The 27,718-nt window shown below is 38.5% G+C and overlaps 1 protein-coding gene across 4 annotated transcripts in view; it reads right to left on the reverse strand.

Moving 5' to 3' along the window:
• LOC126091949 (synaptotagmin 1-like) overlaps nt 1-27,718 on the reverse strand; it is a 1,108,877-nt gene that overhangs the window by 124,586 nt on the left and 956,573 nt on the right. For 3 of the 4 annotated variants that reach the window (XM_049907282.1, XM_049907284.1, XM_049907281.1), the window contains 2 exons: nt 21,426-21,584; nt 12,796-12,941 (listed from right to left, as the gene is read on the reverse strand). In XM_049907282.1, coding sequence (XP_049763239.1) covers nt 12,796-12,941; nt 21,426-21,584 — 305 coding nt within the window. The remainder of the gene's footprint in view (nt 1-12,795; nt 12,942-21,425; nt 21,585-27,718) is intronic. The other variant, XM_049907285.1, reaches the window with a different exon arrangement.

A 27,718-nucleotide genomic window follows, 5' to 3' on the forward strand; every position in this document is an offset into this window, starting at 1 on the left:
AATAATCTCTTTTGTGTACACTATGTATCTCATCATTCTGTGTATCCTCTGTATCAATAATATTTGTATAAGTGACTTATCATTTTGTCTGTGGCTGCAACACTCAGTAGTCACTTGGTGACCTAGGAAGCTGAAAGCTGGTTCATTGTCAAATAAATAGTGTACTTCGAAAATTCAGAAAGTGATTCCTATTTAATACAACTGTCATGTTCTGTTAGGTACTGATGGAAAATTCATTTAATAACAAGAAGTCACACTGAATCATGCCATGTTTTGCCAAAAACTGGCTCACTGGGATGTATGTATGAGGGGGCACATTTTGATGATGGAGATGGCAAAAACTGTTACCCAACCATCTTAGAACGTCAAAATAAAAAGCTTTAGTAACAGAGTGATAAAAAAATAACAAATAAATAAAAGAATATTAGCATTGTCTAGATCTTTGGCTTCACTTGGATGAGCTTTTATATGTGGGGTGACAATGACATCTTCCACTGGCTTGAATGTTGTTTGGTTTTTGGGGTGTAACCATAGTACCATAACTTGTCACAAGAACTGATTTTGGAAAAAAAATTCTGAGTCAGTTTTGCAATGTCCTTTTAAAACACAGCATTCTTCCAAATGAGTATCTTTTTGCACAACTTTGGCAGTAACCCTTGTAATTCCCATATCTTCTGTTGAATTTTGCTGAACCAGTCTCGAAGACAGTCACATTAACTTGTCCATGTATTCAGTGGATTCGTGACACTCTTCATGTCTCTGATTCATCAATCAAGAGGTGGCCACTTTTTAAATCTGAAAACCAATCACCATTTACCATTTTTCCATAGCAACATCTCTGTTAGCTTTAGTAATACCACAACAGTAATAAGATGAGAGCCAAACGACTGTTTTTTATATCTAAAAAAACTATTCATGAGGGGGAAATCCTTCCCAGGCAATGCCAGACGCAGTACTAAATTTGCAAGTTGTGTGATGCAGAAAAATGCATACTATGCAAGTCCTGCCCAAGTGCTGTTCTGGGATTTTTCGAATATCTGTCTATGATATGTTCTGCATCATACTTTTTTACTCTTTACAGACTCCACATTGGGACATAATGTGCAACTGAATGAATAGTTTTCAATGAGAAAGTATTGAATTAGCAACGTAATGCAAAAGATAACATCAACAAAATTTGCTTTAGTATGATGACATATTTCAGAACTCTAAGAATCAAAACATGCTGGTTTTTTGATTTGTAAATTCTGCAGTGTACCTTTTTAAACATAGTTTTATAAATTATATTTCCAGTATAAAGGGTTCAACTGTGTAGCTATGTAAGACAAACTTCATGTCTCTGATTCAATAAATAGTTTGAGAGATTTAATGGAATTTTTTTTTCTTTTTCAGTCAGTTATGCAAGATCAGATATTTTATTGCCAGTATGGATGCAAGTGTGGCATAATGAAATATTTTCTGGTGGCATCTGCTAATGTGACTTAAAATTGTGCTTAAGCTACAAGTAAGTGTAAAACACTAGTAAATCCAAAAATAAATATGGAAAAAAGTTTTAGTGGAGAAATGCAAATTGACCTGGTTAAAATTAAAGCAGCAAAAAAGAAAATCAAAGTGAAATAAGTAGAAAATAGTACCTGTTTCTTGCTACGTTCAAATCTGCATATTAATGAAGATATCTAACTAGCTACAAGCATGTTTCTGACTTCCCTGTGTCTGCAAAGTTCTGGACCATCTGAAATGTAGTCTTGCTACACATTCCATATTAATATTTAGCAAAAGTATTAAATGGTATAACCTTCCTTGTAGTGAATTCATATTTCACAAAATGTACAGAAAATGGTATTAAAAATATTTAAAGAGATGTAACATTTTTTTGGGGGGAAAATGCATTGTTTTATTACCATGTTTATGCTATGTTGATGTATTGATTATGGCACTATTAGAAGTATGTAACATGTAGTCTACAATTTGACTGCCCAAAGAATAATTCTTGATAACATCAAATGAAAAACGAAAGAAAATATAAAAGAGTGATTATTTCCACAGAAATATGTGTCAGCCTCAAATAAGTGTATTTTGTAACCAAAATATTCGGAATGATCAAAAATTCTCAAATGATTTGGATGAATACCTGTCTCAATGATGATGATAAAGTAGCACACAAACATATGTTTCCAATACTTACAAATCGTCTTATGACATTGAACACTAATTAAAAAAGATATTACAAACTAAAATGTGATACAATGTATTGAAGATACAAGGTAATCTTGTTAGAGATTCATAATTTTAGTGCAGTGTTTTTCATCTTTAACCTGTCGTTGCAGGTACTGTGATTAAAATTCGTACCAGAGAACACATGTACTTATACTTTCCTATAAAGTGATTTCCTGCATTTCACCATTGTTCTCTCTTTTCCTCATAATCCAGTATTACATCAGATTTATTTCAGTCTTTTACAAATCTCTTTGTTAGGAAGAAATGTAGAAAGCCTTAGTATAAGAGTCAAGAAGTATCAGTGTATTAGATTTCTCACTAGACAGCACACTAAGCTACACAGGGAAATCAGCATGAACATGTGTAACATACGTAATGAAATGTACAGCACATTACAGACTGTGCACTTTTTTAAGTGGAAGATATTTTTCTTTAGGGTTGTCTTGGATGAAACTTATTGTTCCACAAAAATCATGGACAACACAGCTGTCATTTTTAATGAGAAAGAAGAGGACTGCAGTGAGAGAGCTTGCTTAAATAGTGTTTTCCAAGTCTGCTAAATTATTGAGGAGCATAGGAAGATAATGTCCCACATGCACAGCCTTTATCGAGTACAACAAAGCTTTTGATTAACTTAACATAGTTAAATAATGGGAAGTTTTAGAAAAGAATAGTATACCTGAGTGTATAGTAAGTGTAAAAATCAAAGAACAAAAACTAAATCTCTTTGCAAGAACTATCTCCCGATGAGTGAGACAAAGGTGTTCCTTATCACCCACAATATTTAATTTACACACAGTTGGCCTCATAAAGACATAGTAGAATAAAGTGGTGCACATTATGAGGTTAATAATGAAGTCATAAATATGCTCCTGTTTTGAGATGATCAAATATTCTTAGAGGACTTCGAAGGTATGTTACAGAGTCAGTCATTTGCACAAGGTAGCAAATGACTGTAATATAAGAATATCTACAGATAAAACTGAGATAATGGTATTCCATGGCAATGAGCATTTAAGACCAAAAATAATAATTGATGATAAAGCACTAGAGCAAATAAGTACTTTCAAGTACCTAGCATGTGAGATCTTATATATTACATCCAATAATTAATGATATGAATATAATAGAGGGAAACATTCCACGTGGGAAAAATATATCTAAAAAGAAATATGATGAGACTTACCAAACAAAAGCACTGGCAGGTCGATAGACACACAAACAAACACAAACATGACATTTTCATGATCTGGACTCACAGTGAAGAAGAACTCCAGAATTTCCTCTCCAACCTCAACTCCTTTGGTTCCATCAGATTCACCTGGTCCTACTCTAAATCCCATGCCACTTTCCTTGACGTTGACCTCCACCTGTCCAATGGCCAGCTTCACACGTCCGTCCACATCAAACCCACCAACAAGCAACAGTACCTTCATTATGACAGCTGCCACCCATTCCACATCAAACGGTCCCTTCCCTATAGCCTAGGTCTTCGTGGCAAACGAATCTGCTCCAGTCCGGAATCCTTGAACCATTACACCAACAACCTGAAAACAGCTTTTGCATCCCGTAACTACCCTCCCGACCTGGTACAGAAGCAAATAACCAGAGCCACTTCCTCATCTCTTCAAACCCAGAACCATCCACAGAAGAACCCCAAAAGTGCCCCACTTGTGACAGGATACTTTCCGGGACTGGATCAGATTCTGAATGTGGCTCTCCAGCAGGGATACGACTTCCTCAAATCCTGCCCTGAAATGAGATCCATCCTTCATGAAATCCTCCCCACTCCACCAAGAGTGTCTTTCCGCCGTCCACCTAACCTTCGTAACCTCTTAGTTCATCCCTATGAAATCCCCAAACCACCTTCCCTACCCTCTGGCTCCTACCCCTGTAACCGCCCCCCATGTAAAACCTGTCCCATGCACCCTCCCACCACCACCTATTCCAGTCCTGTAACCCGGAAGGTGTACACAATCAAAGGCAGAGCCCCGTGTGAAAGCACCCACGTGATTTACCAACTGACCTGCCTACACTGTGAAGCGTTCTATGTGGGAATGACCATCAACAAACTGTCCATTCGCATGAATGGACACAGGTAGACAGTGTTTGTTGGTAATGAGGATCACCCTGTGGCTAAACATGCCTTGGTGCACGGCCAGCACATCCTGGCACAGTGTTACACCGTCCAGGTTATCTGGATACTTCCCACTAACACCAACCTGTCAGAACTCCGGAGATGGGAACTTGCCCTTCAGCATATCCTCTCTTCTCACTATCCGCCAGGCCTCAATCTCCGCTAATTTCTAATTTCAATTTGCCGTCGCTCATACCTCACCTGTCTTTCAACATCATCTTTGCCTCTGTACTTCCGCCCCGAGTGACATCTCTGCCCAAACTCTTTGCCTTTACAAATGTCTGCTTGTGTCTGTGTATATGCGGATGGATATGTGTGTGTGTGCAAGTGTATACCTGTCCTTTTTTCCCCCTAAGGTAAGTCTTTCCGCTCCCGGGATTGGAATGACTCCTTACCCTCTCCCTTAAAACCCAAATCCTTTTGTCTTTCCCTCTCCTTCCCTCTTTCCTGACGAGGCAACCGTTGGTTGCGAAAGCTAGAATTTTGTGTGTATGTTTGTGTTTGTTTGTGTGTCTATCGACCTGCCAGCGCTTTTGTTTGGTAAGTCTCATCATCTTTCTTTTTAGATACATCCAATAATTAAGCATACAAATTTCAAAAATTTCATTTATATGGGTCACAGACTTGGACTCTTAGTTGCCTATAAGTGTAGGAGTATTGAAACAGACTCTTAAGATCACTAGATGAGTACAGACTCATAGGTCTGATACAGAATAGTAAAATTAGAAATGAACTGTGTCCCGAAAGCAGACTTCAGAAAACAGAGAAGTACAGAAAGGGATGGCATGAACACATTCAAAGGATGTCAGGTAAATGAACACTGAAGTTAACATACAAATGTATACCTCAAGGGAAAAGAAATATTGGGCTTCATAAGAAGAGATGGAAAGATCAGCTGCAGGCTACTAGAAACTGTAACGGGCATGGATATTTTTATTAAATAATTTTCATAGGCATCTTTCCTCACATGCTACTTAACAACAGTAATGTTTGAGAAACTATAACAATACACTAAGACGTCTGATGATGTAGTAGAAATGCCAGAAATATGTTTTACTCATTAAAAATATCAGGTTGATCATAGCCTGCAGCTAATAAGATGTTGCCCAGTAGGATCATTAGTATTGTCAGTCTGATACACTGTACAGCAAATCAGGTCTGCGAAGTTCACTGTACCAGTTCCTTATGACGATGCAAGCCCCAAATATTCCTATGTTTTCTCCATGTAAAGACAGTTTGTGAGCATAGGTTAATGGGAAATCTAAATCTTAATGCAGATTCATAATTTCCATGTACAGGTCAAGAAAAGAGGTGACAATAGCTATGATGTTCATAAGATCAAAATGAAATAGACAAGCAACATTGTTGTCTTTAATACACTAAAATCAATGATGGACTAGAAGAAAACATTACAGTACCGATTATAAAAATTACGTACAAAGTAGGTTTAAGACAGATAGGAAAGAGCTTTAGCACTGTGAAATGCCATCTTGGCTCAGAGGAGGGAATGGGTTTCAGCTGGACTGAAATGAGCACTAATGTTAAGTAATAATGTCAATTAGCTCTTCAGTTGTCAAGTCAATGTCCACAACACAGTTATGAGTGAAACATAGATAATATAGTAAAATGAGGGGGATTTTTGTTTGAGTTTGTGTACTTACTGGGACATGGCTTACCCAGCCTCTGAAATTATATTGGCATTAAGCGTCTAATATTAACTGATACATACAGTATTTACTCAATTATACAATGACCCTTCCTTTTTTAAGAGGCTCCTTTAGAAAAATTTGTGTTTAACATATTCTGACTAAACAAAATTACAAACATTTTCTGCCTAAACAGTTAACATAACCTGTTCTAAACTTATGCCATTTATTGATTGTCCACATTCTGATAATACATGGAGAAATGAAATAAACAAAAACAAACCATTTACAACCATTTTTATCTTCACTGTCTTTTTTTGTTTACTTAGACTGTCATCTGTTGTATCACTATTTTTCATCATCATTATCACCATCATCATCCTAACAGGACAGTTGTAAATTCATGCCCCTGCCCCCCTCCAATTCTCGTCATATTGTGAGATGGTGAGCAATTACAACATTGCAGCATGAAACAGATTAAGTACACCACTGGCCCCAATCTAAACTTTTAGCATATCCTGCAGAAATGTATGCTATTGGTGACTATTTGTCCAATTTTAAAGTCAGTTTGATTCTGAATGCAAATGGACTCAGGTAAACTGCAGTTTAAAAGTGGTAGATGTTCATAAAAAGCAAAAGTGCCCAGCATACATTGCCATGGTTGACAACACAATGTAATTTCTGCTCGTTGAAGGCCAAATTATTTCACTGTGCCCCATCCAACATTTCGTAATGCTGTTCTTGAGCAACAGTGAAACGTGGACGGCAATATCTTCCAGATTGCATGTCATATGTGACAACAGCAGTTTGGTTTGATGAAAGATTGCAATCATGATTCAATGAACGGAGGACCCAGTACCAGACAATGATCAGGAAGAAGCTGCCAAAGGAAGATCAGAGAACAGTGGAAGAAGAATGGGGAGATTTTAAGAGGGCCCTAGTTGAGGCAGCTGAGATTGTGTGCGGAAGAACTAGCACAAAGAGGAGAAGTAAGGAAACCCCATGGTGGAACAACATATGTAAAGAGGCAGTACTTCGAAAGAACAAAGCCTTCAGGGAATGGTTCCAGACCCGAACAGAGGAAGCTAGGGTAAAATATAAGGAAAGCAAGAAAGCGGCACAGACCATAGTAAGGGCGGAGAAGAAGAAGTGGATGGAAAAATGGACAAGAATGTTAGAAGAGGACAGTGAAGGGAACAAAAAAGTACTTTACACCATGGTAAGAAATAAGAGGAACGACAGAAGTGAGTGCCTGAGGATCATGGATAATAATGGAAGAGTTGTGGAGGAAATGCATGAGCTCAAAAAGATTTGGAAGGAGTACTTTGAAGATCTGTTGAATGCCGCCAAGCGGGTAACTAACAGCGATGGAGAGCCTAAGGCAGCAGACGATGATAATAGTGGGGAAATTGATGATCTAACTTGGAATGAAGTGGAAGAAGCCATAAAGAGGATGAAAGGGGGCAAGGCACCAGGTGGGGACGAAGTAACAGTGGATATGATACGAGCAGCAGGAGAAGTAGGAACCCAGTGGCTATACAGAGTGCTGAGGGTGGTGTGGAAGGAGAACAGAATTCCTGAGGATTGGAAGAAAGGAATTATAGTCCCGATCTTCAAGAAAGGGGATAAAAGGAGATGTGAGAACTACAGAGGAATCACCCTGCTATGCCACTGTGGAAAAATCTATGAAAAGATCCTGGAGAAGAGAATAAGAAGCAGTATTGAAAGTAGACTGCAAGAGGAGCAGTATGGTTTCAGACTGGGAAGATCAACAACGGACCTCATATTTGCGGTAAGGCAACTGCAGGAAAGGCACTATGAGTACGGGAAGGACTTAATCATGGCCTTTTTAGATATTGAGAAGGCGTATGACAGTATCTGTAGGGACAAGCTCTGGGATGTGCTGAACGCAAAAGGGATAGATGAAGGGATAACACGAAAAGTCAGAAAAATGTATGAGGGGAGTGAGAGTTGTGTGAAAGTGGGGAGGGAACGTACTGCATGGTTCAAGCTGGAAAATGGGCTGCGACAGGGAAGTGCACTTTCGCCTTTATTGTTTATTATTGTTATGGATGAAATCCTACAGCAAGTGTCAGATGCAATTGGAGATCATAAAATGAAAGCAGTGCTTTTTGCCGATGACCTGATGTTATGGGGAAATTGCGAGAAGGAGGTGCAAGAGCAGTTAGATGCATGGGAGGCAACGGCAGCACAATATGGAATGCATTTTTCTGCAAAGAAAAGTGAAATAATTGTCACAACAAGGAAGACGAATAGGCCAAATGTGGATATAACTTGTGGAGGGGAAAAACTACAAGTGGTAGAGAACTTCAAGTACCTGGGAAGCGTGATTGAAAGTAAGGGGGGAAACGCAATGGAAATAAATGAAAGGTGCAGAAAAGCAGGGCAGTTCTACAAATGCATTAGGGGGCTTATTTGGAGCAAGGAGGTGCCACAGAAATCCAAGGGAATTATATACCAAACCTACTTTGTCCCCATATTGACATACGGAAGTGAGACATGGGTAATGCACAATAGCGACAAAAGTAGAATACAGGCTAGCGAAATGAAGTTCCAGAGGAGCAGGTTGGGTGCAACAAGACGAGACAGATTGCGAAATGTGTATGTGAGGGAGAGACTAAAGGAGGAACCAGTACAGGACAGGATAGAAAAATCAAGACTGCAGTGGTATGGACACATGAAGAGAATGGATGAGGGAAGAATTCCAAAGAGGATGTTTGATCTGCAACTGGAGGGGAAGAGGCCCAGAGGAAGACCAAGAGATAGATGGGTGAAGGGAGTGAAGGAATGTGTGACGAGAAGAGGAGAGAACTGGACGAAGGTGGAAGAGGGGGAATGGTGGAAAGACAGAACACGATGGAGAGGCTTGTGTTCCCGACAGACCCAGCCAGTGGCTGGAAACTGTCCAAGATGATGATGATGATTCAATCCAATTTTCAAACCCTTGATGCAGTTATCTCCATTGAGACTATCTCCAAAACGAGACTTCCAGTTATAATTTAATATTACGATAATAATTAATGCAGTCAGTTTAATGTGATTTATTTCATTTTTTTTTTTTTTTTTTTTTTTTAGAAATTTAATTCTGGTTTAATTTTCTTTCTCATTTCATCTGAATGTCATCACGTTACTCAAAAGCTGATTAAAAGCTCTTAACGTTTTTACACAATATTCTAATACATGAGAAGTGACTGAATTTCTCATTTGCAACCCAAGTGAAAAATTATTACAATTTCTAATAAACAAATAATATATTTACTTGGGCTTAGAATCGAGTAATGGTTTTTGAAAGAGAAGATTTTCGCTTTTGAATGTTCCCTTTACTTAAAAAGCAGCACAAATGTATGTATACGGTATCCATATGTATGAGAATTTATATTACAAACCTGTTCAAATACAACAAAAGTTTGTAAGTTGATAGAATTTAATGTTATTTCCTATGGTGTTTCACAAAATCATCAATTTTTAAGTAGAGCATTAGACTTTTGCTGCTAGTACACAGTTTCTCGCATATCCATTGCGTTGGTGACACAAGTCAAATGTGACGTGACTGATCAAGCAAGGTTGATACTGTACTGAGCACTTCAGTGTATTGAGAAATCTCGAGCCTCTTTGAATGCAAGCATTATTTTCTACGCCGTATCCTTTGGGTTGTTCAAAACAAATCTGTACGAGTCCTCAATAGTGAAAGATCATCTGCAAAAGTAAGAAGAACCCTATATTAATCTATTAAACAATGTAAAAACGTTGACCTCAGCAGCATTTCGTAATCTGCGAATATAAGATGACCATGTATTTTTCGAATGACGAATCTGGGAAAAAAGATCTGGTCTTATGATCAGGTAAATTCAGTACATAATATTATGGTCTTCTGGAATGCAGAAGAATGAGATTAAATAATATGGCACCAATGGATGTATAAGTACAAATGTTAAGGCTTTGTGGTATGGTGGCCTATAATTTATTAAATTGGTGTTGTCAAAACTCAGAGGTTTCTACATGTTCTTGAATCATCCTGAGGTAATGGACTACTGCAAAATTTTGTGCAAAAGATGGTGCACTATTTGTCTAACCTTTGCACACATGGAAAACGATGAAAATATTCTTTACAAATAACATATGCTGCTTGTTGTACAACATGTTTTCATCTGCAGTACTCTTCCAGCAACGCATCTGGTAAGTCACCCCGATAAAATTGAGATAAGATCCAAATGGGATCTGGCTGCTGTGTGAGTCAATGTTTTGATTTATACTGGCAACAGCACATCTCCTAGTATTGTGGTATGTGCTTTTCAACAAAATGTTGATTCTTTAGCTGATGTAATTTCGCAGAAATAAATTTTATATATGTTTTCGATATGAACTAGAATATAATGTCCTTCACCTTCATTGCTTAATTCTTTTACAGTAAGAAATGGTACCTATTTTCAAAGTAATGTAAGGAAACATAAAACTCGGCAGATACATCTGATGGTTTGATAGTCACCAGTAAGGAAAAACTGTTTCTCAAGAGAGATACTATTTAATCACAGTATGCTCAACAGAAGATGGAAAAAGGCATATAATGGTTTTATGTCCCATGAGTAATTAGGTCATTAGAACTGAATTATAAGATTGGATTGAACAAGGATGATAGAGGAAATTGGCCATGTCTTGTATTATATATTTAATTGTATTTGCAATATTACAGACTATTTAGTCCAAGGAGACAGTTGCCCTTGCTATATCCTTTATCAGCATAGTTTTCAATATTCTAATATATATTAGAAATTACCTTTATACTGTATGTGTCCCTCATTTTAACCAGCTATACTGAAGAAAATTCTACATTTACCGATGAAGTGAACCAGTGATAAGTCAAACAATACTTAGCTTCACCTGGATTTTTTTTCTGGTATGGAAATCAGATATTTACTGATTTCTAGTAATGGATATCACAGAAACAAATATAATTTATGCCCCATGTAATGAGAGTCTCGAGTATTAAATCATGTGATTGCTATGTTTTCAGTAAATTTCCAGTTATTCTAGTTGTTTACTTCTTAGTATGATAACCAATGACTGATGATTCTCATATGATATTTGTGTATGGTAAACACAGGGTACACCTTTTCTTCACCTTAATTTTAGTTTATACTTTCCTTGATATGTTTTCTTATTTATATGGGAAAGATCTTTTTAATAACATAGTGGTAGCACTGTAAGGTACTCTATGTTTTATGAGTAATAAAGCTGTTTTCTGTTTAACTCCAGATGGTATAATACACATTGTATGCATGACCATGCAATTTTTCCCTCATGATTTATGTCTGGATTAACACCATTCTACATACCATAATTCTATTATTTCAATTGCTGCTCTTACGTTGTCTTGGTAGAAATGTACCAATATATTGTCTAGGAAGAGATAAGTGTTATGTATAGAAATAAGATGAGGAAAAATCAGTGTTGAATTTGTTATTTGTTATTATATGTTTTTGTTTTGGTACAGTGTGTTACTTTGTGCCCTGTGATTCTTTTAAGGCAGCATGACAATATGAAGGGAGAGCTGTCACCTTCAACATATTTAGAAGTTAAAAGGGCTGACTGTCAGGGATGTTATATACAAGGTGCTCAGAAACAGTCTGCAAAGCTTATAACAATGTTGCAAGGTATGTTGTGCTGAGAAATGATAGTTAAGAAAAAAATTTGATACTTGCACCATTTCGAAATTAATTAGCACTGAAGTTAGCCAATCAGGCCATTGTGTTTGCAAATTCAAGTGGCCCGCCACATACAATTACTATCACTTGTTCTAACAGTGTAGCTGATAGTGTATGTGAGTGCTCAGGCTTTGGCTTGGGTTTGACCTTTACTACTGTTCCATGTCGAATTTTTGTATCACTCTCTTGTTCATTTTTAGGAAACCAAATGAAGAGCATGTTTCGAAACAGTGACTCTCGCAGATCGCTTGAATTTGTGCATGCAGTGTCCCGATTGGCTAACTTCAATGCTAATTAAATGGGAAATGGTCCAACCGTCAAATTTTTTTTAACAGTTATTTCTCAGGACAACTGATCCTGCAGCACCCTTACAAGCTTTCCAGACTGTTTCTGACTGCCCTGTATATTTGCCTTACATAGGCAAAGCAGCTGAAACCAGAACTTACATGGGGAGTTAAGATTTGATCACAGATATGTAATTTCAATACATGTTGATCAAAAACAAAGTGTTATACTTAGTGGCTATATGGAAAAGACGCATCACTTTACAAGATAAGCCTGGCTCCTCACAATCGATGACGTCACTCACTTGTCAGTGTCATCATCGGTCTGACCTGCTGCAAGCAACTTTCTCTGTGCATGCATAAAATCAATCCAGGACTTTCTGATTTGCCTGTATAAGATGGACACCTTGCCATTCCTCTACACCATTAGTTGAATTTGTGAAAATTATGGTGGCAGCTGTCGATATTACACGATTTTTATCTGGAATGGTGTGGTCTGAAAATCGAGATGATTTTAACTTATTATTCTAATTCAAAATCACTGCAGAAACACTATTGTTTCTTGTGCCACTTCAGTGCAAAGTCATTAGAGCTATCTTAAAAAGCTCCGAAAACCTCTACAATTATCTCACATAACATGAAATAGCCATAGATAGAGGAGCAAACATCTTAGCCATTGCAGCCAACACTCTTATTTTATTTTGCAGTCCACAGGACAGAGACACAGGGAGTGAGTAAACAGCAGAAAGGGGCATGCACGCGCAGGCGGGCGGCATGCTGCAGGGTACCTTCTCCTTGTACGCTGAGCCAAGTAACTGTACCGACTTGAGGTCGACCGCCCCTTTCAGACCCTTCTTGCCATCCTTTGTCCTCCTCTTGCGACAGCATCGTCGGATGCAGCACACACAGATGCAGAGGAATATCAGGCAAACACCTAAAACATTAACAGTATAGATCTGTGACATCCGAAATCATTTTTCTAGCACATAACACTTTAAAAATAATTTCATTCTTATTAGAAACAAATGATTTTTTATTTCAGATTGATTCTTGACAAAACATACGGTTTAACAAGCAAAATAATCGTTTATTGATAATACACTCCTGGAAATGGAAAAAAGAACACATTGACACCGGTGTGTCAGACCCACCATACTTGCTCCGGACACTGCGAGAGGGCTGTACAAGCAATGATCACACGCACGGCACAGCAGACACACCAGGAACCACGGTGTTGGCCGTCGAATGGCGCTAGCTGCGCAGCATTTGTGCACCGCCGCCGTCAGTGTCAGCCACTTTGCCGTGGCATACGGAGCTCCATCGCAATCTTTAACACTGGTAGCATGCCGCGACAGCGTGGACGTGAACCGTATGTGCAGTTGACGGACTTTGAGCGAGGGCGTATAGTGGGCATGCGGGAGGCCGGGTGGACGTACCGCCGAATTGCTCAACACGTGGGGCGTGAGGTCTCCACAGTACATCGATGTTGTCGCCAGTGGTCGGCGGAAGGTGCACGTGCCCGTCGACCTGGGACCGGACCGCAGCGACGCACGGATGCACGCCAAGACCGTAGGATCCTACGCAGTGCCGTAGGGGACCGCACCGCCACTTCCCAGCAAATTAGGGACACTGTTGCTCCTGGGGTATCGGCGAGGACCATTCGCAACCGTCTCCATGAAGCTGGGCTACGGTCCCACACACCGTTAGGCCGTCTTCCACTCACGCCCCAACATCGTGCAGCCCGCCTCCAGTGGTGTCGCGACAGGCGTGAATGGAGGGACGAATGGAGACGTGTCGTCTTCAGCGATGAGAGTCTCTTTTGCCTTGGTGCCAATGATGGTCGTATGCGTGTTTGGCGCCGTGCAGGTGAGCGCCACAATCAGGACTGCATACGACTGAGGCACACAGGGCCAACACCCGGCATCATGGTGTGGGGAGCGATCTCCTACACTGGCCGTACACCACTGGTGATCGTCGAGGGGACACTGAATAGTGCACGGTACATCCAAACCGTCATCGAACCCATCGTTCTACCATTCCTAGACCGGCAAGGGAACTTGCTGTTCCAACAGGACAATGCACGTCCGCATGTATCCCGTGCCACCCAACGTGCTCTAGAAGGTGTAAGTCAACTACCCTGGCCAGCAAGATCTCCGGATCCGTCCCCCATTGAGCATGTTTGGGACTGGATGAAGCGTCGTCTCACGCGGTCTGCACGTCCAGCACGAACGCTGGTCCAACTGAGGCGCCAGGTGGAAATGGCATGGCAAGCTGTTCCACAGGACTACATCCAGCATCTCTACGATCGTCTCCATGGGAGAATAGCAGCCTGCATTGCTGCGAAAGGTGGATATACACTGTACTAGTGCCGACATTGTGCATGCTCTGTTGCCTGTGTCTATGTGCCTGTGGTTCTGTCAGTGTGATCATGTGATGTATCTGACCCCAGGAATGTGTCAATAAAGTTTCCCCTTCCTGGGACAATGAATTCACGGTGTTCTTATTTCAATTTCCAGGAGTGTATAATGTAAATAGACAGGTAAAAAAATCTACTCACCAGGCGGCAGCAGGGAACACACATGCAAAAGGATTTAACTGTTACAAACTTTTGGAGCCAGTGGCTCCTTCTTCTGGCAGAAGAGTTGAAGGGAAAGGAGGAGGGGTGAAGGAAATGGACTGGAGAAGTTTAAGGAAAAGGGTACAATTTACCAAAATCACCCAGAACCTTGGGTCAGGGGAGATTTGCTGGAGGAGACGAGACAGAAAGACTGATTGTTGAGGACTGCACCAATTGAGATTTGGGGGGGGGGGGGGGGATTCAAGTCTCGTCCAGTGCAGTCCCCAACAATCAGTCTTTCCATCTCATCCCGTCCAGTAAGTCTCCCCTGACACGGGATTCTGGGTGACTTTTCTAAATTGTACCTCTTCCCCTAAACCTCTCCAGTCCTTTTCCTTCACCCCTCTTCCTTCCCCTTCAACTCTTCCACCAGAAGAAGGAGCCACTGGCTCCGAAAGCTTGTAAAAGTTAAATCCTTTCGTGTGTGTGTTCCCCTGCTGTCACTTTGTGAGTAGATTTTTTTATCTGTCCATTTACAAAACATATGGTCAGTAACTCTTAACTGCTTACTCGCAATCTTTCACAGTAAGCGAGAAAAATGTCTTCCAAGGTAAGCACATCATATCACTCAGTTACAGTTTAGCATATAATTATGGAACTACTGTTTAATCAGAAGTTTCTGTGGATTATTCTGGTTTGTTGTAAGCAGGTGTAGTTACATTAGTTCAGACTTTCTTATGGGAGCATAAAAAGGGCTGGGCGCTCTATGTCATATTACTCAATGTATCAATATAAGATTCTAATAGGCAGATGAATATTGATGAATTTTGGTTCTCGTGTAATATGATTGAAACTCTTTAGAACTCTTGCTAAATCAGTCTTCCTGGTCACTGTTGCAATATTTGTAAGAATAATAAAAACTAATGGGATTGCGACTGGCTGTTGGAAGTTGTATGACATTCACAGTCATCTTGCGGAAGACAGGAAGACTAATTGTCTAAGAAACACTCTTGATGAGGTTTTGGAATGAGGCAAATGCTGTGTGATGTCTGGCATAAGTCAATGAAAAGTGCTGGAGTTAGACAAAGATCAGTGGAGAATGATCCATGGTTGTGATATCTTTGAGAGCTAGACATTAGATTTAGTGGAGCTACTACAATAATTCTTAGTGAATCAGCATATCTTGTCTACTCACTCTTAGAAATATGCTGTTATTTTGTAAGCTTATTATAAACTTCCCAGCAATTTGTAGCATGTCATATACATTGCTTGTGACCCACACAGTCAGTGAATGGCTGAGGAGGTCACCTTATCGGGTGGCTTTCCTTTTTTCTGGACAAAAAGTAATTTTGTGATTCAAATAGAGGACTGAAGAAATGATCTCTCAATTCCTAAATTATTCTCCATGAGAAGAGTATCAAGAGCCAGCAAGCTGCTGCCAGGATTCCAGCCAGTGTTCATGCAGAAGAGGAAAGTGATGAAGAAGTAGAAGAAACACAATGTATGGCACAGCTTTTCCTCAGTTAACAAAAATGGTATTCAACTATGTTCTTCTTTCAGTTACGCACTACTGTCTTTTCTAGAGCACAGAAGCAAGTCGTCAATATTCTGTGTGCATAATGTATATGTCAACTTGGCCAGAAACAGAAACAGTACCATCAGTCCCTCATATCCAGAGAAACTGCAGAAGTACAACTCCATTAACCCTCACCTGGCCTCTAGTTGCCTGTTGCTCACACCAGCTTCACTTTGCTTTTCACAAATTTTTGCTCATGTTCCTCTTCAATAATTGAAAATAGAATGTTCAATCACAAATCTTTTACATAACCTTTCAATTATAATTTCAGAAGCAAAGTGTCATTTGCTTACTATTTTTTAATTGCTCTGCCAATACATCAGATGAATTATGAAGCTGATTCAATTAGACATGAGAGCGACAAATAACCACAAATAAACTTCTCAACAGAAGTTTTGCACCACCTGCATATTTGTGAACATGTGTTGGCTTAAATTCAAGGGAGTAGAGAATGAAAGCAAAAACGGTATGAAATAAAAAAGAAATTCTTTACTGTGAAATAAAAACAGACCAATAACAAAAAAGAAGGCAATGTATTCAAATGAGCACAAATGTGAAATAAAAATCTGCTGCTGTGTTGTAACGTGCTGTCCACAAGGTGCTAGTTGCTTTTGAAGCTGCTCCCATGTTTTGGTGATAGCTCTCCTGACATCATCCAGTGTGTGAGGGGGGGTTACTGTCATAGTATGCTGCTGTTTTCTGCTAGTCCGAAGTGTGTTCAACTGGGTTGACATAAGCGGACCACAGGCCGTTCCATACAATTGATTCCTGCCTTGTGGAGGGAGATGGTTATGAAGATGAAGCCATCACCAACATGTTGACTTGAGTGTCGGACATTAGGTTGGAGGATCTTGTCCGTATTTCATATAGTTTTCAAACTTTCCACAGTAGCAAAGAGAATCTGACATCTAGCCAAAAATATGATGAACAACTATCCTGCTGAACTCAAACAGAATAACATGTCTGAGACATGTATTAGCACATGGCTACCTTCACACTCTCCTATGATGATCTTCAGGAATGAGACAAATCTTACATTCGTTGGAGATGAGAACCCAACAACACTGATCCAGGTTCCATTCTAAGTATTCTCTTGCCAACCTTCTATACTCGTCAAGGTAGTGCGGAGTTTGTCCTGCTGAATGCAATGGATGCCTATATGACAAACAGATAATTTAAAAATGGTTACATATTACTGGAGTCAACACAGCTGCTTCAAAAAAGACAGTATGTAGTTCTCTTGCAGTCTGCTTTAGGTAGCTGAAAGCTATAATTTGTACGCTGCTATCATCAGATGGTGTTGTTGACCTTGATCAACCACTAGAAGGCATATCTTCAATGTTTTGTGTGTCATGACTGTGAATGAATGTTTGAATCATGTTGCTGTGGTGTAAGCCAGGTCAGCATGCAACTTCCCACAGAGCATCTTTGATATAGGTAAATTGGACAGATGGCAACATGCCAGACACAGAAAGCATGTGAATAATGAGGGAAAGAACTTTGTGTGTAAGATGGGAAATGAAATCCTTACAAGCAGAGAGAAAATGAACAGCATAATTCAATGTATGGGACCAGTGTCATAAACCAGTGTCACCAGTATCATCAAACACAGCAGTTCCTTCAGTACCAGAACCATCATGTGAAACATTACCACACACAGCACAAGCAGTAGCTCATCCCACACACAACAGAAAGATAACTCAGCATTTTTCATGGAGAATCACATGTGAGAAAAATGGTCAGAACTGGATGAAACATCTCTCTCATGTATTCAAAATGAGCCCCCAGGATCCCAAGCAGAACTAATTAGTATAGTGAGAAAAACTGCTCCAAAAAAATGTACAAACACAGTTGTGAGCAAGTATCAAACTTTGTATTCCATCAAAATATAAGAGGTCTAAAGAGTAAAACATACCAACTACTAATATGCCTAAAAGATGAAGAATGTGGAAGTGAACCTGATATACTGTTTTCCTCTGAACACTGATCACGAATGGAATCCACATGTTACAGATGAAGAACTTTTCTTTACCTGCTCATTATTGTAGATTTAATATAAGAAAGGGTGGTGTTGCAATATTTATTAGAAATAAAATAGTGTATCAGTCTCTAGATTTAAGCAAATACTGTGTCAAATAGCACTTTGAGGTGTGTGGCATCAAGATAATAGCAGACAGCACAACAGAAAAACTAAATCTTTCATTGTAAAAGGTGATTTTAATGTGGACTTTTTAACAGAAAATAGGAACAGAACAGATCTTGAACACCTGAGTCGTAGATGGCCCAACTAGAATAACAGCCAGTTCAAATCTTTAATAGATACATATTTGTAGATAAGAATGCACAATGCTCGATTGTGGTGGTATTCCTTGTAAGGAATACTGGAAACTCTCCCTCCCACCCTATGCTTCAAATAAAGCACTGAGGATGCTTATAATAATAATTAAACTGTGAAAAATATTATAAACAGCCACTTGGATCATGATGGGCAGTTCCTCACCAAAAACCAAATAATGTACAAAGAAAAATAAATTTCATTTGTAAATACATTACAATTATAGATGGACACATAATGCAAAACTTTAAACATCAACTACAGCATGAGGACTGGTCTCCTGTATATGCTGATTTTGACATAAACTCCAAATTTAATATATTTACCAATGAAGCTGCAAGTCTGTTTGATGAAACATTTCCTAAAAAAGTTAGGGAAAATCTCTTTAAGTCAGTTCACAGGCTTTGGATTATTAAGGGCATCAAAAATACTTGTAGAGCGAAAAGGGAGCTTTATGTAGCAGCCAAGGGATCAAATGATCCACATAAGATTAGGCATTACAAATTGTACAATGCAGTTCTTAACAAAGCCATACAGGCATCAAAGAACATGTTCTTGAAGGCAGAAACTGATCACTCAAGCAATAAACTAAGAACCATCTGGAATTTTGTAAAAAAGGAAGCAGGGAAAAATGCAGTTTATGGTGAAAATATCCAAATTAAAAATGAGGATCATCTTGTTAGTTATCCAAAAGCAATTGCTGATCTATTAAACAAACATTTATTAACAGTAACAGAGCAAATAGGGCCACAAGGCTTAAGTTAAGCCACTAATTGTCTGCAAGCTAATGCACCCAGCACAGTACAACAGATCCAGATAACAGCAGTTACTATTCCAAAAAACTGGAAAAGTAACTGAATCTCTGAAATGTAAAAGCTCTACTGGAGTTGACAACATGTCTAGATAATTACTAAAATACTGCTGCAGCCATGTATGTAAAATACTTTGCCACATTTCTGATGCATCACTTAAGCAAGGAACAGTTCCCGAAAGGCTTATGTATGTAGTATGAAACCACTGTATAAGAAGAGAGCTAAGCCAGACACTGCAGATTATAGGCCAATCTCAGTACTGACAAGTTTTTTCAAGGTTTTAGAGAAATTAATGCCTGCTAGGATTGTTAAGCATCTCAGTGAGCATAATGTCATCAGCAAAAGTCAGTTTGGATTTCAGAATGGGTTATGAGCAGAAGGTGCAATATTTGCATTTGCTGCTAAGATTTTGGGGCCTATCAACAAAAAGATGACGATGGTTGGAACATTTTGTGACCTAACAAAAACATCTGACACACAAAGCTACGTATCTAGATATAAGTAGTGTATAGGCAAGTGCCTTGATCTGTACCTTTCAAACATAAAACAGGAAGTTGTACTGCGTAATTGAGGAGGTGTCTCAACATCATCAGAATGGGGTAGTATCACATGTGGAGTGGCTCAGAGCTCTGTTCTGGGCCCCCAATCCTTTTATTTTTTTTTATTAATGATCTACCTTTTGTGCAGAATACTGTAATTCGCCATCTTTGCTGATGATACTACACTCCTTTTTGATAATTCAACAGAAAAACTTTAGGTGTCATCTAATAACATTTCTAGGGATATTGTAAACTGATTTACATAAATATTCTTTCTGTTCATTACACAAAAACAAACTGTATTCAGTTTCACACAACCCCTACACAGAAAGAAATAGGAGAAAAAACAGCTAGAGTGGATAGTTCAAAATACCTGGGCTTAAATCTGAAAGGAAACTAAACTGGTCAAACCTGGATCTATGCAAAGGACTGGATTCTGCGACTTACACTTTACACACTGTCTGCTCTCATAGAAATGGAAACCATTAAAAAAGCTTATTGTGGTTATTTTCTCGCCATTATGGCACCTGGAACCATAGTCTGGGGAAATCGGCCATATGCGAGAAAATTGCTGTGTGTGCAGAAAAGAGCCATAAGAATCATGAGTGGAGTCTACTCAAGAGCTACAAGCAGAAATCTTTTGCAGGAACTAGAAATCTTAACATGAGCTGCACATCACATATTCTACATGATGTGTTACACAAGGAAGAAACCTAACAGTGTGTATCATAGTCATGATACTAGAAGAAAAGACAGTACCCACTATGAGCATGCAAACCTGAGTATGGTAGAGAAGTGAGGCCACTTTAGTGACAGTAAGATTTGTAATGCCCTCGCTTCACAAATAAAGTGTTTAGTACATGATGTGCTCTTGTACGGCACTGAGAATACCAGTTTATTTTCATCTTCATTACACTAGTGGCTGTACAGTGCTCTTCCTGTGTTCAGAAGAGCACTGATAAAGATATTTCTGACAACAAAAACCAAAAATTATGCAAGTCATCAAGGCAGTGCAAATATTATTATTAGTGTACATAATATAAAGCCATGTGATCTTACTGACTTAGAAACTGAATTGGAAACAATTGTTCAGTTCACTTAATTATACTTTGCTTGTTGAGACTGCAGGAATCTTCACGAATATGAGGACTACTTATGCTGTCTAAAGCTATTGTTCAACTGCAAGCTGAGAAATATATTTGCAGATGTTGTGCTGCATATACATATCTAGTAAGTAAGAAAATCACATTAGCTTTCAAGCTTTCTCTCTTTTTTCTAGTCTCCTTTTCCACTCTCTATCTCTTTTCCTCAAAATGTGTTAAGTATTCTACATGCCACCTATCAGTCATCTGCAGGTAAGTGGTTGCCTGTCCTCATTTATGTTTCTTGACTTCATCCTGGAACTTCCATTATCACAACATATTACACTTGGTTTATTTTTAATACAATTAGAAAATATTTTTAATATTCCCACTTTAGAAGAAAATAAAATAATCATAAAATGAAACAGTGCACATATCTACAAAGATACTTCAAGATAAACATGCCATTTTATCAACCAGTGCACACTTGTACAAATATGCTTTGCTTTAAACATACCTATTATTATGGCAACAACAGCCCAATATGGAATGTGCATTTTATCAGCTGCTTGATGGGCAATATCATCCATAGTTTTGGCAAAATCTCCAACTTTGCTTTTGGTTGTTGGGGCTGCAGTTGAACTGGAGAATTTCTCTTCAGGGCTCACAGTAGTCTCTGTAAGAAATTCACAACAAGTTACATATCATACCTCTTTTAAGTGAAACATGAGATGTGGAGAGACATAGTTAAATTCTAGCTTGGAACAACTTAGTTTCCTTCAAAATATAATATGAGGCATAGTCATAAAGCCTTAATTATAACCTTGAAAAATAAGGCAAAATAATTAATTATTGTTTGTATGTAAGTAGATGTGTACCAGCAAACATATAAAAAAATAATTGTGAACCATATTGTTCATGGTGGTGGTTAGAACTTTATTGCTATCCCTCATACATATGCTGCATTTTAAAAACAACATGATCTTACACTGGAATTCCACTGAGTGATGTGTTTTGTTTTCCTAGCTGGTTAAATACATAGTATCAAGTTAGACTATAAAAGTCCTGATTACCAATACACTGACTACATGCCTATATGATACTGCTAATTTTTAGATCCCATAATGGCTGAAACACCAAAACCCGTAATCAGTTTTATAAAATATTATGTGAACAAGAAAATGACTTTTATAATCTAACCTGATTCCAAGTTCACCAGTCTTCTCAGGAGTACAAGTGACCTCATTTCACAAAATTATGTCAAGTTAGGAGATGTTATGTAATGACTACAATAGCTAATGTATCCAACAAAATCTTCATGTAAACATATTGGAGTTTAGATATCACTACCTAAGAATAGACCAAGGAATGATTTGATATAATGGAACAGCATGATACAAAAGTACCATTGCAATACTCCCTGTACATCAATGGGTAAAATTCACTTATATTCATTGAGCCTGTTTTCATGTATAGGCTCCATCTCCATTTTGAAAACACTTTTCTACTCTAGCATTTTGACAGCGGTGTAAAATATTTGCAAGGAAATTGATACATTGCTGATAAAATGAGCCATTGCATTTTATACATTACACCTAGATGCTGACAGAAATTTATCTGGGGAGAGGGGGGGGGGGGCAAGCGTCTGAAATTCTCATTTTTTAAATATATAACTTGAAATTGCATATATAACTAAGTTAATCAGTCTGAAGACTTGTCATGCTCCAACCATTTAATCCACAGTGTATAAATGAGATTCATTATAGACCCCAAATGACTGATTATTATTACTCAATCCATATTTATTCTATATAACTATCTATTATTTTAATGCCATTAGTACACACTAAGTGCATATTTTTATAACTTGAGTATGATTATTGATTCACCCTTTTTAACATAATGAATAGTTGTACCTTCCGATCTAGTGGTGAAGCAGTTGACTGGAAACCAAGAGGTCATGGGATTGAATCTTGGTCGGACCTTGGATTTTTCAGTCTGCATTTTAACCTAGCTTTCACCTCTCAGTGATTTGAGGAATCACTAGAAAAAACATGTGGTCCAGATTCCACGTTAAACAGTAGGTGCCCTTTCTCCAGTTGGATAGCTGGGATATGTTAGGGACAAGCAAGTCGCCACAGTCACACCCGATTTAAAAACTTGCACCAGGCCAGTGAGCCATGTAAAATTACTATTATTACTCAAACTAAGATTCTCATTACATTTAAAACATAACGAATTAAGGTATAAATATTTGACAAAGGATATTTTTATTTATGCATCAACAATGTAAGGTTGACACTGACAATTAAAAATATGAAAGAGAAAAATTTGGCCAGTAACTAAGTGTCACTGGCTAGCAGCACCTTTCAAAATTGACAAATCTGAAATTGACTTAAAAACTTTGATGCCATGTGCAACACATTTCAAAAATACTTTTTCACATTATGTCAAAATATTTCCCATAAAAAGAAAGTCCAGACAGACACACTTATACCAAAATTTCCTCCAGCTTAAGAGTTGCAAACACAGTTTAAGATCAAACCATTCATAATAAAAATCAATTACTGAAGTTTGTAAGCAAGAATTAAAATTCATTTTTTTTGGTAATATGGAGAACACTGGCTTGGCAATAGGACTGATGGAGGAGAAAGAATTCTTGAGCTCTGCAATAAATTTCAACGAGTAACGGCAAATATGCACTTCAGAAATCACAAAAGAATGAGGTATACTTAAAAATGGCTAGGAGACAAAGGAAGATACCAGTTGGTTTGCATCATAGTTAGGGATTGCAAAAACAAGTACTGCATTTTAAGGCTTACCCAGAAGGAACTGCAGGCTCCGGTCACAGTTTAGTAATTACTGGAAGAATGCTGAAACTGAAGCAAACTATCAGAAAGAATAAACTTTTGAAGAAGTATTGAGTGCACTGAAATGCTGAGGAATGATAACGTGTATTTGAAGCACTCTGAAGCTGTAGATACGATACTGAAGATCACAATAGGTAGTTGAGGTACGGGCATATATTAAAAGGGTACTCACGGAAGTTGGAAGGAAAATATAGATATAGGAAAAGATATTGTCAAGAAATCATAAGTGTCAAAAGAAACACTGCAACTGATCAATGAATGAATAAAACAAAAAAGAGTGTTCAAAAAAGGAGAGTACTACAGCAATATATGTAACTTAAAAAAGAATCAATAAGAAGTGAAAGGAAGCTAAAGCAAAATGCCTGCAGAAATAAAATATGAAGACTATACGAAATGGTTACAGGGAGGGCAGATCTTCAATAAAAGGCCCACATCATGTTTAGGTTACTCTCAGGAAATTACTGTAGGGATTTTGATATGGTTTTCACTAAGACAAAGACTGATTCATAAGGAAGGTTTCTGTGTATAATTTATAAATATTTCCTGCAAATTTGATGAACTATGATGAATTAATGTCCTGAGTCACTGTGAAAGCAATGACATTGCCCTCTAGTGGTGAATGGCAGAGCTCTTTGGAATCACCCACACATCTTATAAATTAAAGTCCCCTGCAAATTTTTCTGTCTGTATGTGAAGGCTAACCTCTGGCACTACTGAAGGTATTTTGATATGGTTTTCACTAATAGTCTGATTCATGAGGAAGGCCTGAGGTCATACACAGGAGCTACTGCTACTGGGTGGCTAGAATGATTTGTGATGCATCCAAGTGACCATAACTCACACAAAACTTAGACTGTGGTCGGGCAGACCAATTGGCATGGTAGCTCACAGCTCCTGTCATTGCCACGAGATGTCATTCCAAATGTCAATTAAATATGGAACAGCTATTATTCCAGCCTTCTTAAAATTTTTGTTGAGTGCTCTGTTTAAATTGTTCAAGTTATATGAAAGTAATGACATTCAATTACCTAACATGTTCTCTGAATTTTAATCATAACTCTATGCTGTGGCCATAAACAAGACTACTGTTGTGCCAGGCAAGTCTCCCAGCTGCAGATACATGGTACTACCTGCAAAAATTCGGGGTGGATTGCTAGTTAAGTGTAAAAATGTTGAAACAACTTTTTGAAAATTTAAAAACAAAGGAATCGAATTAACGTGGCAAAAGGGATCCCACTGTTAAATCCAGAGGGTAGAACAGATACATGGAAAAGCATAGTGAATACTTCTACACAGGCCTGGTTCGAGAACATGTTCCCACAAAAGCAATCATCAATGGCTCCCCCCCCCCCCCCCCTTTTCCTTTGTAAACCTTCACCCACATGTCAGTTATCATTACTAATTATCATATGTACTTTATACAAATCTTGTGTCCCTGGCACTCCTCTCAAATGGCTGTTACTAATTGTGATACGTCCCATACAGAAATCTTACAGTTGTGGTACCTCTGGCGATCCTCTCAGCTTGGAAACCCAAGCAGTAGCTTGTGTCATCTGGGCCTTAAACCAGCCCTGCTTCTACAAAGGGTGGGAACTTGTCTCATAACATGATAGAGGATGGAATTGATGTCAATTTGGCCTTGGTGGAACCAATATTAAAATTTGGCCGAGTAACAGAGAACTTGCAATTAAACATGACAGAAGGAACGAAACACTGTAAAACAAACCTACTGAGTAAAATGCCTGCGTCCTTCAGCATTTACTGTAGTTGCTCCGCCATGTAAAACTTAAATGTAGTCTCAACAGGCCTCCATGTGTCTGTACAATACTGCTCACAAACAGAAGGCATGCTATTGTGCTGTGCAAGTTTAGCAAGTGGAGAGAGAAAACACAGTGGGTCTTCTTCAAGGAATTGGTCTTTTTCATGGAACTGGTAACAGATGTCATCCAGGTATACTAAAACACTGTATATAATGTGCTGATGAGGCAGGAGAGAAATTTCCGACAAACTGGTGACTGCTTCTACATTCTGGGTTTCTTAGCCTGTCCTTTCTTGGAGCTCAACGAGGAAATGTACAGTTAAGTGACAGACAAAAGTTTATGGAACTCATTCTGGTATTGCTTCTGCACACTGCCCCTGGAGTTCTGTACTATAGTTCTGATATTCGCCTCCCATGGCTACTCCCTAGTAGAAGAACCTGGGTCCTTTTACTCCTGACAACTACTAACTTAGCTTACACTATTTTCCTTGTCTTGTCTTATGTTACTGAACTCCTTGGATTGTCGATACACTTTCGTCTACAGCCTCCAAAGCAGTCAAGTTATTGGAGACATCTAGACTAAACCTAGCAAATTTGCAACATCTCTTGCGAGTCTGACGCATTTGGTCACAGTCTAGTCATTTACCGGGTCGACAGAAGCGTCCGATCCCACGCGTCTGCTTTGACCCGTGACGTAAGGGTGTTGTCGTGTGTGACGTCATGACGGCGCGGAGTTTGGTTTGAGTGTGGCTGTCTCCAGTTCTGTTTTATCTTAATTTATTTACTTTTCTGATCTGTTCATTCTATCTCGTGAGATTTTTTTTTTAAATTTAAAAACACTTATTACTTATTTTAATTATCTGTTTCCTCGAATTTCTGTTTTAGTTTATTATATTTATCTTTCTGATCTGTTCGTTCTATCCCGTGAATTTTTTTTTTAAAAAGACAAAAAAAAAAAAAAACACTAATCAGCTACTGAAGCATCTTTATCTTCTATGGGTTGCAGGGGTTACGACCCCTGGGGAGGTGGGTGGGTATTCATGCATGGCTGTCTTCACTTACACGTTGTAGCTACGCAAGGCGTCTAAATTTGTTTATATTTAGTTTGCCCCCACCCAAAACACCCCATTTCCCGCCCTTGTCCCGTTAGTGTCATTAAGCTTCTTGTGGAAAGTGTGTGCGTTTGTTTGTTTTTGTTTCCGCCATATTTGTGACGTCATGGGTCAAAGCAGACGGGTGGGATCGGACGCTTCCGTATTTCCCATTTACCCTGTTCCTCGCTTTACTGATGCCGACTGCATATCTCAATTGTCCTAATTTTTTAAAACTCGACATATTACCAAATAGAAGTGTGCGACCTTTTAAACTTTAATATAACAATTTATTAAGTCCGCGATCGCTGAAAAATTACGATGTCTACATTCCCGATTTCAGTGTTTGATTTCCATCTTCAACTTTGATTAATTTACTAACAGGTTCCTCGAGATATATCCTATTACAATTTCTGTTAAAGCATTCTGAATATCACGATTCTTAATTTAAATTATGCCAATGAATGCATCATATCGTCACGTATTAAAAAAGGCTTCAAAATATTCAGAAGGCCCTAACTGAAACCATGTGGATCTTGACGTAGCTGTTTGATAATTACTCGCATCTGAAGATAACAATCACGCGCTGAAAACGGTAACGTGAACGTTGTAATTTTTAAGCGATCTTGAATGTAATAAATTGTTATGTAGTGTCCTAACTCTGACTGTGGTACTGCAACATCAGCTTTGAATTTTAAGATTAGCTGCTCTTTCTCCAGAATCGAAGAGCAACACGCACTGCTATAGTACAGCGCCAAATTCTCCTAGCCAAATCTTCGTCCGAGCTCGTTGCTTCATAATACCTATCATGAAACGCACAGTCAACAGTTTCTCACTACCCTGCGGCTTGTTCACTGTTATGACTTTTTGGAGTAGAAATACTATTCAGTTCACCGAAATATTGCGATTAGGCGACTTACTGCTGTTTCACGGTTTCATTTAACAAAAAACGAGAGACGATTCAGGTCACATAGACCTGTGTATCTGATAAACAATACCGAATTCGCTAAATTTTACTTTTTGCCCGAAATATAAAGTTTCGTGTGCAGTATATTTTTTATCTACCAATACAGTAGAATGCTATTAGGTT

Source organism: Schistocerca cancellata, chromosome 7 (genome assembly GCF_023864275.1).
Source record: "Schistocerca cancellata isolate TAMUIC-IGC-003103 chromosome 7, iqSchCanc2.1, whole genome shotgun sequence".
Classification (NCBI taxonomy): domain Eukaryota; kingdom Metazoa; phylum Arthropoda; class Insecta; order Orthoptera; family Acrididae; genus Schistocerca; species Schistocerca cancellata.